General features: G+C 38.8%; 2 protein-coding genes across 3 annotated transcripts in view; one reads left to right on the top strand and one right to left on the bottom strand.

Annotated features, from left to right (window-relative positions):
• The window catches only part of LOC135481281 (F-BAR domain only protein 2-like), a 59,993-nt gene extending 54,711 nt beyond the window's left edge, over positions 1-5,282 (bottom strand). For both annotated transcript variants that reach the window (XM_064761130.1, XM_064761131.1), the window contains exon 1: positions 5,199-5,282. In XM_064761130.1, the coding sequence (XP_064617200.1) occupies positions 5,199-5,225 (27 nt within the window). In that variant the 5' untranslated portion in view covers positions 5,226-5,282. The remainder of the gene's footprint in view (positions 1-5,198) is intronic.
• Positions 5,283-7,914: 2,632 nt separating this feature from the next.
• LOC135481234 (solute carrier family 4 member 11-like) overlaps positions 7,915-13,966 on the top strand; it is a 91,785-nt gene continuing 85,733 nt past the window's right edge. Inside the window, exons 1-2 of the mRNA XM_064761064.1 lie at positions 7,915-7,974; positions 8,873-9,207. The gene's annotated coding sequence lies outside the window, so the exon portion shown is untranslated. The remainder of the gene's footprint in view (positions 7,975-8,872; positions 9,208-13,966) is intronic.

Here is a 13,966-nt window from a genome sequence, read left to right as displayed (position 1 = left end):
CCAACTTATGCACCTCATGAAGTTGATTTTGTCAACCAAACTACATTGGCTGGATTGGCCAATTTCAGGGCTTAACAAGAAGTCTAATTTTATCAGTCTACTCAGAATAATGCCCCCAGAATATGCTTGCATAAACACCTTGCAAACATGCGAAAAGGCTGAAGAACTACAGTAGACCACTCCAGTTGTGTTAGAATGTGTGTATTCTTTTGACTGACACTCTTCTTGGCTACTATCCTTTATTTATCAGAATGATCCTTTCATTTTCATGTCATTATTTCTAGTATGTATCCAAGTACTGTGAATCTGAGATATACATGTAGTTGTTAGGACTGTAGTCTTACAGAGAGTAAGTGGCAGTCTCTTTGGTTAAGTTTGACAGTCGCCCATTATGCTTGCCATTTCGCCATCACTTTCTCATTTATATGATGAACATTTAACCACTTTCTTTCGTTCTCATCCAACCATGAAGACAATCAAACTTTGATGATTCATACTTTCATTTCATTTTGTCAGCAGTATCATACTGCATCGTGTGTCATGTTTCTATCATTCTGTTTCATTTCAACTTTGTTTCTGAAGGTTTTAGCATGATGAGTCCAGTGCTCTCTTGAGTATCAACAGTAAAAGTAGTAGTATCTGGCAGAAGTCTTGTGTTATTTAAAAGGAAATCATTCCCGATAAGAATGCACAACTTCTCACTGCCAAGCCTCATATTCACAGTTACACCAGCACTAGCAATGGACTACAGCCAATGTCTAATACTGCTGCCATAACCTATTACCAGAAAGTGAGTCAATCTGTTATAGAAAAGGATAAAACAATCAACAGCAGATTACCCTCAGGAAATAAAAGACAGGGTTAACAGGAAGGCTAATTGTCACAGCTATATATGAACAACCCTTGGCAACCTTCTACCACATACATGTGAAGCAGCATGTGATACAATACAGCCAATATTCATTTGATGGCAACCGGTGCTTAAAACACTACAGAAAATGTACCGGTACACTAAAGACCATGCCCTGATCAATACAAATACAAGAACCTGTTTGCCTGACTCTGCAGCGTGTAATTAAATCAGGAAAAACACCTTGGACTCCTCCAATAGTGTGTAAAGCCAAATGAGGACATTTTCATAGAGGTACATATTCAGGCAATGAAGGCAATAATGCTGGCAAGTTCTTACTACTATTTATCTTGAAAATTTTATAAACCAACACCAAAGGTGAACTCACAGTTGATTCAAATGACAATATATGTAAACACATATACATCATGATGTGCCATCCACAATACATCTTGACAACTAGTACAGTTCCTATCGTCACTAACAGAACAGGCGCCACTGACTTTTTTACATGTACACTTTTGATATCCTGGAGTCCTTGCTATCACCCAGCTCACTCCTTGCTATCAGCCTAAAATAACTTTGTCAAGTTGGCTAGGCGCCGGAAAATGAACCAGGAAACTTGAACACATAAGAATATTCCACTTACTCCAAAAGACCATACCCCGACCACTGAACCACACTTGTACAAAGTCATAATCTAGAGCCATTTTAGTTCTGGAAAATGTTTTGGCTCTCAAACTGTTTGGTCCCTTAAGTAATCAAGATGTATTAAAACTAACAAATAACTAAATAATTTAAGTTTCTTTTAAAATATCTTTACTTCTTCATGCATGGTCACAATGTCACCTTTGAAGTTTAGGATCAGTGTCAGTAAATCTTAAATTCCCTGACATCCCAGCATCTGGAACAGTTCTGTTTTCCCTGATTTTAGAGATTTCCCCTGATCTGTGTGAACCCTGGATGACACACAAAATAATGTGACCTTGACAATGTACAAAAATTATAAAACTCTCAATGAATCAGGGTAAGAGGGCCTTCAGTGTATGCATGTAGAAAAAAACAGGAAGTCTGCATTACATTTATGTCAAAATGATTGGATAGGTTCTCAAGACATACAAGTCTTCTGCCTCAAAGGGAAATAGGCTAGTGAAGCTGAAGAAATCCTAGGGAGGGAACCCATTCCAAATACAGTATACAACTTGTAACACCCTAATAAAGCTTTGAATGGTAAATTAACACAAGCAAGTAAGCAAGCCTCACTACCCATGCCAAGGTGTCGTTTGGAAAACAGAGATAACAACATCTCAACACATCAAAAGAACACACACCCATTTTACATGTAGACCAGTCCTTGTATATACCTGTATATACACATGTAGAGATACATCATGCAGTAACCCTCAAGCCGATTTTATTGACTAACGTACTTTAAGGGCTTGTCTTTTACATCTGTGCTTCAGATCTTGGACTTCAATTAATCCTTTATTTAATTAGTGTTTATATGTGTATGCAACGTTAATTCATTTACCTGAAAATAACAGCCAGGCTTTTTAGAAACAACTGGAATTTAGTGACTGGCTTCTCTTGCATCAGCTTAATCTCACAATATAACACAGCAACAACTGTTAATAACCAGAGAGGAGTAGTCCTGCGGTGGCAGGTGGATGGTGGAGTGGGTGGAGGGCAATGAGAAGGCAGCATATTTTTTAATCCCGTGAGACAGTGCCAGTCTGAGGCAGGACCTTGCGTGACTGTTACATCAAGGATGAATTGTAGCACGTCTACATGATGCAATGTCGAACTGTCTTTATTGTGACATCAAGGTCATGTTGACGGGCATTTGACAGGTGCTCAGAGTGTATGCCTGCTACTATCCACCCTTCTCCATTTTCCGACTGGACAAGTGAAAAAGGAAATTAGTGCAATATTTAAGATTTTCAGCATGGGAATAGCATGACAAATAAGAATCATAACATCTACCTTCTGCTCTAGTTTTATATGAAACACATGTTACAAACATTAAACAAATGTGTCAGATTTTTATACAGACTGCTCCAACATCATGAAGAAAAAAAAATGATCTTTCATAAAGTTTACAAGAAAAAATTTGTTCTTCACACAAGTTTATAGATTATTGTGGATGTAGTTTTTCTCTTGCGCCCTGTATCAAACCTGAGTGTACATGAATGTATCGCGGACTACAAACAATATGATATAGCATTACCTTGACTGTAGCATACACTATCAAATATCACGTTTCAAACGTTTGTAAAGGCTTTGCAAAAGGACATCCTGGACATGTAAAAACGACATAATAAAATAACATGAATGATTGTATCACAATTCAAAGTTAAAACTTCAAATCCAACATATTTTACTTTTAGTCACCGCTATCACTCAGATCAACTGACCTAACTGAATAGGTGAATGTCAGACTATCAGCCTAAAATAACTTTGTCAAGTTGGCTGGACGTCAGAAAATGAACCAGGAAACTTGAACACATAAGAATATTCCACTTACTCCAAAAGACCATACCCCGACCACTGAACCACACTTGTACAAAGTCATAATCTAGAGCCATTTTAGTTCTGGAAAATGTTTTGGCTCTCAAACTGTTTGGTCCCTTAAGTAATCAAGCTTTATTAAAACTAACAAATAACTAAATAATTAAAGTTTCTTTCCAAAATCTCTTAGAAAGCATCGTTTGAATTGCTTTTTATAACATTTTTTTATGCAGGGTCACAATGTAACCATTAATGATTGGGATCAGAACAATTTATTTTTTCAGATATTGTCCTGTGACTTGATGTCACACTATTTTTGGCACCGAACATCTTTTGAAGATTTGATCTTGTATCTACTATCTTCAGTGTGGAAAGAAATCATATGGAGCTGCAGAGGTATTCAACAAAATCACAACTTTCAGAAGATCTGACACAAAAAGGGTTAGGGGCATGACAAAACTCAGAATTTGAATTGAAGAGAATCCAATTCTGAGATTCTGAGAGCGCAGCCACTGAAGCCAGGCAGAATAGGATTTCAGTCACCGTTGCAAGAGCCACATCAGAGTCTCATGATGAGCTTCACGGCTGTTTCATTAAACTCATTCCCTTCTACAGCAACTAGTGGTACATGTAATTCACTAGGGTCAGACAGGCAAAGTTAGACACTTGTCAATGAAATCAACATTACTGAGGTTTTCTAGTATGACCACTAGCATACGTCCAGCCAACATATATGTGAACATTTGAATTTTGTTCCAAGCTTTCTTGAATAAAAGAATCATAACAAGAAATTACAAAAATGAGATTTTCCCATAGCAAGTTAACAGCAGGTTTGTCGCTCATTGGAGTTCCACATTGAGGCAATAAAACTGACCTTTGCTTCAGAAGTCTTTCTGAGCCTTTTCTGGCTACAGGCATGAATGTGTGAAATCAAATGTGCGAAACACAACCACCATGTTGATCTCTAAAGTTCTTGATAACCTGTGTTACCTCGCGAAAAATCATTTGGTTGCTCTCAGGTCCATCCGACATGAATAGCCAATGTTTTGTGGGTTTGTTGTTGTTGACTTCGTAAGGACCTGAGAGCAGCCGAATGATTTTCTTGTGAGGTAATCCCGGTTATCGGGAACTTGCGAAAGCAACATGGCTGCTGTGTTGTGCCTAGGAGTGATGGCCATATAGTTTTCGACTCTGTTGGATTTTCTAGTGATCGGAAGAGGGGACATCTGGCCAAGATGAGCATTTTGGTCAACTACGAGTGCAGACAGACACTTTTTATCTGCTCTAACATCGATGTATGACGGACGGCATGTAAAGATGGCATAGTTATATGACAGGTAGCATTGATGGTTGACTGGCTGTTGTAGCTGTAAATCTTATTTATCTTCATGAACCTCCCTCAGGTGGGAATGAGCTAATTTAATAAGGATAAAACCTTATTTCTTAGTTTTTGATAAAGTTATTTAACGTACGTTGCCTAATAAAACCTGGGACTATTATATACATAGTCCCAAATAAAACTAATGAAACAAGCTAATACAAACTCAAAGACGGAAGACTGATCCAATACAAATACACTGACATTTCCTAATGCCTTCATGTTCTATGACAGTGCTTGTAAAAAGCTAAGAGTGATTGTACAGTGTTACGTTGTTGTAGTTGTCACACTTCCAGATTGGCATTTACAGCGGCAAAGGTTCGCGTCTCGAACTAGGGAGCGGATCCTCCCCTTCATAACAGGAAATCGGCCTCAAAGACATATACGACCACTGTCTGTGTAGGGCAATCGGCTTTCGCATTGAACAGTCACTGCTTCCTATTCTTCAGAGCGATTACTTACCCAAAAATTATCTGCAAACGTCGTCATTTTGGCCTTGGCAGTCTGCGGTAAGCCTGCATCAGTGGAAAGATGGCGAATGATTATTTTGAGGTGACTGCGCCTGCGCTGATATCAACTTCCGTTTCACCTCCCGTTTTACTTTGACCTCATTTAACCGCACATGGCTACGATGACACACCTAGATCCTCGGGGACAGTTGACAGCTGTTGTGAATGGCCCCGCCAGAGTATAAATCGCTTGATAAAACGAAAGCTAATCCAGTAGCTTTAGCCATTTCACTTTTAATTACAACCATTATTTTATTAGCCACGGCATCTCAGTAGCGCGAAGCCAGCCGAGCGGAACAGTTAGGCCAGTACTTGAAGAAAGTGGCTGTTAAAATGCCCGTGGCAAGGAACTCAGTTAAACACATGCTACATGTAAACCGGAGATTGTAGATTAATATGTTACAAATCAGAACTTTCTTCACAACAGAATAAAACTGGAAACATAATCAGCAAAGGGTGTTTTTTTTTTCAGTTGATTTTAATCAAACTTGCATGTACAGTTACTGGTACGGAGTTAGTGTACCGTATGTACACTATACTACTTACGTTCTAACCAGTTGTTTGTGGAGGCAGTTTGATGCATAGACAGGGAAAGTGATCGACTTTTTGCTGCAGATCACAATCCAGACAAATAAACCACATGTAATGTCTAGTAGGGCTACAATTTTTATACAACTCAAAAATAGCTTTGTGCACTCGCAACTATACAAACCCGTGCACATCACTGATATTGATGTAAGAAGCAGAGGTGAAAGATAACATGGGAAGGTAGAGGGAAATCAACAACACTGGATGATATTCTGAGAACTATGGGGGATAATAACTGGAAACTTTAGTTTGTTAGACAGCAGAAAAGTGTGTACAGCATATCAAAGCAAACTAACATGGCTAATGGATATTGATCGTTTTATGGTGATATCTAAGGCCATTGAGTTGACAGCCTGGATTATGCAAGATGTATGTTCAAACTACAAGTAGCAACTACAGTAAAATCACACCTTATTTCGTGTTGATTTCGGGAGCCAAACTCACATAGTAGCTACTACCATAAAATCACACCTTATTTTGTGCTGATTTCGGGGGCCAAACTCGCATAGAAGCAACTACTGTAAAATCACACCTTATTTTGTGCTGATTTCGGGGGGCCAAACTTGCATAGAAGCAACTACCGTAAAATCACACCTTATTTTGTGCTGATTTTGGGGGCCAAACTCGCATAGAAGCAACTACTGTAAAATCACACCTTATTTTGTGCTGATTTCGGGGGCCAAACTCGCATAGAAGCAACTACTGTAAAATCACACCTTATTTTGTGCTGATTTCGGGGGCCAAACTCGCATAGAAGAGACTACTGTAAAGTCACACCTTATTTTTGGAAATGACGTTAACAGTGAACTTAGCAATTTAGCAGGACTAGCTTTGCGCCACATCCCCATTTTCACTTGGTTTGTAGTGCTCCCTGAACTTACAGCTTCACGATTTAGAAAGATATGAGTATGTATGAAAATGGATGCATGAACATTGGAGTATACTATAATGTCTATCTCTTATTCACTGTTTTTTCCCCATCTCAGTAAGTGAAACAACCCCTGAGATCAGAGTCTGACAAGACAACTTGTTTTGCTTACAGCCTTGTATGGCCATTAAGCTGCAGTGTGACAAGATGTCAAGAGTAGCCTCCCTTTCCTCGCAGCTGTCACTTATATGGAACAATGTGTAGGAGATCTTACTCAGTGCAGGTATTTAATTTGTTTATGTATAAGTGAAACATATGGCCGTTGAAAAGATGCTGTAACTCATTTGAAATGTGCATCGGTTATGTATTTTCCTGTTTGCCAAGAGAATAGAACATTTCAAGCCTGCAAATATCAAGTTATACTTAAAGCAGCCTGATGAGCATATTGCAGTTATAGGCATCAACTCCTTTCTCTGTCAGATACAAAATGGGATTTGGAATTTGTCAGCTACGCCTCAAAAAAGTTTGCCTGCATTTAGCAAGGCATAATTGCCCTATGATGTTATTAATACATGTATAGATATATACCTCCAAATGTTGCACGGTTGCATCTCCGTGGAGGTATAGTCATGTATACATACATGTATAGATATATACCTCCAAATGTTGCACGGATGCATCTCCGTGGAGGTATAGCCATGTATACATATATGTATAGATATATACCTCCAAATGTTGCACGGATGCATCTCCGTGGAGGTATAGCCATGTATACATACATGTATAGATATATACCTCCAAATGTTGCATGGATGCATCTCCGTGGAGGTATAGTCATGTATACATACATGTATAGATATATACCTCCAAATGTTGCACGGATGCATCTCCGTGGAGGTATAGCCATGTATACATACATGTATAGATATATACCTCCAAATGTTGCACGGATGCATCTCCGTGGAGGTATAGTCATGTATACATACATGTACCTCCATTGTTGATTTATACCCTATACATTCTTGTATGATGCATTCACAACATAGGAATTCTAACATGACATATAACAGTGATATATTTATTTATTTATTTGATTTATTTTTGATTAAATATTCCTGTACTCAAGAATATTTAACTTATATGACAGTGGCCAACATTATGGTGGGAGGAAACAAAGCAGAGCCCGGGGGAAACCCACGACCATCTGCGAGTTACTGGAGGACCGGAGAGGAAACCGGAATGAGCTGGACTTGAACTCACAGCGACCACATTGGTGAGAGGCCCCTGGGTCATAGCACTAACCACCTCGGTCACAGAGGCATTCCATTGTGATAAAGAAAGGGTACTATATTATGCTCGAAGGGTATTTATGAAAACTTACTTTGACAGTGATGAATGAAGGCAAAAGATAAGGGCAAAAGTGTGTTGTAATTTTTAAAGGGAAAAGTGTTTGGTGTGTTAAATATATCAGGTACATGTTGATTCAAAGCAAGGCCATACATTTTTTTTCTGTAAAGTCAAACAAAATTCATGTTTGCCTGGTTTGAGTCAGATGTCTCTGTTGATAAGGTTTGCAGTTTAGAAAAAATATATTCTGCGTACACACTGTTTTTTTAATTTCATTTGTATATAGTTACTCATGTATGTTGAAAGAAATAATCCACGGAAAAGAAATACATGTCATAAAGCCTCTTCTTTACATCTTTTTCTTGATCAGTGATCATGTAATCTTCTGAATGAGAAGCTATGAGATGTAATTCTATGACTTGTCTCTTTACCCCTTTCACAGATCACCCACATATACTATCAGTCTTGCAGAATTGAATATTTCTATTCAGTCTGTTGTAGAATATAAATATTTATAATAATAACATAATTTTGGAAATTTTTTTTCTGAAAAACAAATGTAAGTATATTTTTCTTTGAAAGGTTTTATGTTGTCGATTACTGTGTGCCTATACTGGATAACATTCAGCACAGTTAGCACGTAGCCCTGTGTATGTACATTGTACATGTCCTGTTAACCTTAAAAACAAACATGTATGTTTTTGGTATTTTTGTATTGTTTACAGATATTGGTAGCTAAGCATGATGGATGTATCCACACTGTAAATGCTCATCACAGACACGTTGTTGTTGACAAAACATATATCACCTGGATATTTTGACAGATCATGACGTGTTTTCCGCGAGATATGCTTCCTCAGATTGGGGCAGCCAAAGCTGTGTATTGTTTGAGTGACAGTTCAGTGGGACTTATAGGAACTCTGGAGTGTGGAGGACATGCTGTTACCCAGACACCTGTTCTGGGGAATAATTGGCTGTACACACCTGGAATTGTCATACCTAGGTTACACCCCAACCCCCTGCAGAGATCCTCCATACCTGTGTTTCCATGGCAACCACCCTGACATAACTTTGGCTAGCCTGCTGTCTGCCCATCTGTTCCCCTTGTGTACCTTTTGTTGTGCAGTGTGTGATTTGACCAGACAACATCAATCTGCAGGTAAGCTTTTCATGTCTCAGATTTGTCTCCTTGCCACACCAACATGAAATGGTAGAAATAAAGATGAAAGTGATGACAAATTTAGAGCAAGTGAACAGCTAAACTTTTGATGCCTGACTTGATTTTATACTTCATTTTGCATCATGGTTTTGACATAGCACCATCCTCATGACTTGATTAATACTAGATCTACTCTGTTTTGTATGTGTATGAAGTCTGCACTGATTAATACTAGATCTATTCTGTTCTGTATGTATATGAAGTCTGCACTGATACTAGATCTATTCTGTTCTGTATGTGTATGAAGTCTGCACTGATTAGTACTAAATCTATTCTGTTCTGTATGTATATGAAGTCTGCACTGATACTAGATCTATTCTGTTCTGTATGTGTATGAAGTCTGCACTGATTAATACTAGATCTACTCTGCTCTGTATGTGTATGAAGTCTGCACTGATTAATGCTAGATCTACTCTGTTCTGTATGTGTATGAAGTCTGCACTGATTAATGCTAGATCTACTCTGTTCTGTATGTGTATGAAGTCTGCACTGATTAATACTAGATCTACTCTGTTCTGTATGTGTATGAAGTCTGCACTGATTACTACTAGATCTACTCTGTTCTGTATGTGTATGAAGTCTGCACTGATTACTACTAGATCTACTCTGTTCTGTATGTGTATGAAGTCTGCACTGATTAATACTAGATCTACTCTGTCCTGTATGTGTATGAAGTCTACACTGATTAATACTAGATCTACTCTGTTCTGTATGTGTATGAAGTCTGCATTGATTAATACTAGATCTACTCTGTTCTGTATGCGTATGAAGTCTGCATTGATTAATACTAGATCTACTCTGTTCTGTATGCGTATGAAGTCTGCACTGATTAATGCTAGATCTACTCTGTTCTGTATGAGTATGGAATCTACAAGACTGATTGGGATCTACAAGACCGGATTGTGGGTGTTAGCCTATAGATCCTGCCCTCTTCAAGAGAAAAATGGTTGTGATTTATACATGATACCGTGATGCCTAGCTTGTTTTTCTAACATTTCAGTTCAGGTGTCTATTTTGGGGATGCTGTTCATGCCGTGTTTTGGTGTGTAATTAATTCTGTTGTGGGGAATAGTATACAACATAGCACATGTAACACATGATGTGATGTCTGTAGCTTCATTCCAGAGTTCAGGTACTGTTTGCACACCAGATGTACAATGTACCAGTCTGCCATTCCGCCAGACTGGTACATGTGTACATAGCTGCACTTGTCAGCATCAGCCAGTATTCATACAGTACATGCAGGGTGTTTATTACTTTTGCCATAACCCAGATCAGTCCAGTATCATCTCATCCAGAGTTACCCTGGCTTCATCCCCTTACATCTCTGTACAAGCTTCTCAGAAAACAGGCCATTTCAGGCTCTTTTCACCAAATTTTTTGCAGAGTAAAATGATGTGTTTACATGAGGTTGCATCAGTATATAGGGATTCATTGGATATATTTCCAGGGAAAGGTCTCTGCAAAAGGCTCTATTAATGTTGTAGTGGAGAAGAAACAAGGCCCGAGAGAGCTTGTCTCAGACAGAATGTATTAATGTTGCAATGGTTGAGAAGAAACAAGGCATCAGAGAGCTTGTCTCAGACAGGCTCTATTAATGTTGTAGTGGAGAAGAAACAAGGCCCGAGAGAGCTTGTCTCAGACAGAATGTATTAATGTTGTAATGGTTGAGAAGAAACAAGGCCCGAGAGAACTTTTCTCACACAGTCTGAGCTTTTTCTCCCAGGTATTACCGTTTGTAAGTCTGTTCTATCTCTAGTGTACCATATATTAATGCCTCAGTGGTTTTGTGTTTTGATGAATCTGGTATTAAAATCTGTTAGTCTGGCTTGCCTTTTTAAAGCACAATTCATGGAGTGTCATACATGCTCAGTTGCTTTTGTGGTAATTTTTTTTTAGAATAAAGTTTAAAGACTTTAACAGTTGATATTCTGAAAATACTCCCTGTATCAAAATGTATTAAACATTTGTACAACTCAGTTTTTGTCCCCCAAAATGTCTAGTACACAGCTTGTCACCATTCTGATCCAGTACACAGCTTGTCACCATTCTGATCCAGTACACAGCTTGTCACCATTCTGATCCAGTACACAGCTTGTCACCATTCTATCCAGTATACCGCTTGTCACTATTCTGATCCAGTACACAGCTTGTCACCTTTCTATCCAGTACACAGCTTGTCACCATTCTGATCCAGTACACAGCTTACACAGCTTGTCACCATTCTGATCCAGTACACAGCTTACACAGCTTGTCACCATTCTGATCCAGTACACAGCTTGTCACCATTCTGATCCAGTACACAGCTTGTCACCATTCTGATCCAGTACACAGCTTGTCACCATTCTGATCCAGTACACAGCTTGTCACCATTCTGATCTAGTACACAGCTTGTCACCATTCTGATCTAGTACACAGCTTGTCATCATTCTGATCCAGTACACAGCTTGTCACCATTCTGATCCAGTACACAGCTTACACAGCTTGTCACCATTCTGATCCAGTACACAGCTTACACAGCTTGTCACCATTCTGATCCAGTACACAGCTTGTCACCATTCTGATCCAGTACACAGCTTGTCACCATTCTGATCCAGTACACAGCTTGTCACCATTCTGATCTAGTACACAGCTTGTCACCATTCTGATCTAGTACACAGCTTGTCATCATTCTGATCCAGTACACAGCTTGTCACCATTCTGATCCAGTACACAGGTTGTCACCATTCTATCCAGTACACAGCTTGTCACTATTCTGATCTAGTACACAGCTTGTCATCATTCTGATCTAGTACACAGCTTGTCACCATTCTGATCCAGTACACAGTTTGTCACCATTCTGTCCAGTACACAGCTTGTCACCATTCTATCCAGTACAGAGCTTGTCACTATTCTTATCCAGTACACAGCTTGTCACCATTCTGATCCAGTGCACAGCTTGTCATCATTCTGATCCAGTACAAACTGTATGATGGTACATGTTATATTTTTGCTGAATACTTTTCAAAAGAAAGCTTCAAAGGTAGGTAAGATATGATGCTGTGTTTGGTTAGGAAGCATGATATTAAATTGTTAGGTTTGGTTTTGATGTTTACCAAAGTTATAGTTGGTAGAAAGAGATGAAACATTGAAATGTATCTATTCTTAGGTATCTTTGTAATTATGGAGTGTGTTACGTTACAAAAAAATAAATTGAGTAGAAAGAGAGCATCAGTGAGTTGCTGATGATAGACTACTTGTAAGTGGAACAGTCCCTATGTGGGTTAATGGCCAGGTATATGCCTTATCTTCGTAGAGCATTATGCACAGATATTTATCTTAAATTTTGACAGTTTTGATCACCACCTTTCATATTGCTGAGATAAATGGTTAGGATAGAATTCGGTATCAGGCTATCACAAATATTTGCCAATAAAGTTTGTACATGAAGATCTTCAATGGTTTTACCTACCTGCAATATATCATACTGGGCCAGGACAAAATGTAGGGCAGAGATTGCTGCTTGTAGGGATTATAAAATGAAATCATTTGGTTTGTTTTACATGTATGTTTACAAGTGCATCATGCAGCATTAAATATTGTGGAGATGAGAGAACATGTTGTAGCGTGGTACATGCCAGCCTTTGTTGTCATGACAGGGGTATTGTGTTTAAGCAGTTGGGTTCATGCATGTACCTGTAGAGACCTTGCTGATGAACGTTTTTTATGGCTTTGATTCCTGAAGATCTGAAATTTTTTGAATGAATAGATTTTTTAAAGAATATGTAATGTCAGCAAAATAAATTGTAAATAAGAAAATTTGTTGATGCTGGGTGCAAACCATAAAAATTGACAATATACATGAGCTTTAAAGTGAGATGATGTTAGCATGAACATTAGTGGCTCACAGATGCCAGGACGTAGTGTGGAATAGACACAGGTGTGTTACCCAGTGATAATCAGCAAGAACTCTATCTGTTACTGACACAGAGACCTGCTGAGGTACAAGTATGATGTGACTTTTTTTATCAGATATGTACAGATATGATGTGGCTTTACTGACCAGAACTGTTCAGGTTTGATGTGACTTTACTGACCAGAACTGTTCAGGTTTGATGTGACTTTGCTGACCAGAACCATTCAGGTGTGATGTGACTTTGCTGATCAGAACTGATCAAGTTTGATGTGACTTTACTGACCAGAACCATTCAGGTGTGATGTGACTTTACTGACCAGAACCATTCAGGTGTGATGTGACTCTGCTGACCAGAACCATTCAGATGTGATGTGACTTTACTGACCAGAACTGTTCAGGTTTGATGTGACTTTACTGACCAGAACCATTCAGGTGTGATGTGACTTTACTGACCAGAACCATTCAGGTTTGATGTAACTTTGCTGACCAAAACCATTCAGGTGTGATGTGACTTTACTGACCAGAACCATTCAGGTGTGATGTAACTTTACTGATCAGAACTGTTCAGGTGTGATGTGACTTTGCTGACCAGAACCATTCAGGTGTGATGTGACTTTACTGACCAGAACCATTCAGGTGTGATGTGACTTTGCTGACCAGAAACATTCAGGTGTGATGTGACTTTACTGACCAGAACTGTTCAGGTGTGATGTGATTTTACTGACCAGAACCATTCAGGTGTGATGTGACTTTACTGACCAGAACCATTCAGGTGTGATGTGACTTTACTGACCAGAGCTGTTC

Source organism: Liolophura sinensis, unplaced genomic scaffold, assembly GCF_032854445.1.
Source record: "Liolophura sinensis isolate JHLJ2023 unplaced genomic scaffold, CUHK_Ljap_v2 scaffold_14, whole genome shotgun sequence".
Taxonomy (NCBI): domain Eukaryota; kingdom Metazoa; phylum Mollusca; class Polyplacophora; order Chitonida; family Chitonidae; genus Liolophura; species Liolophura sinensis.
Note: the sequence above shows the minus strand (reverse complement) of the source record. Positions and strands in the feature narration are given on the sequence as shown.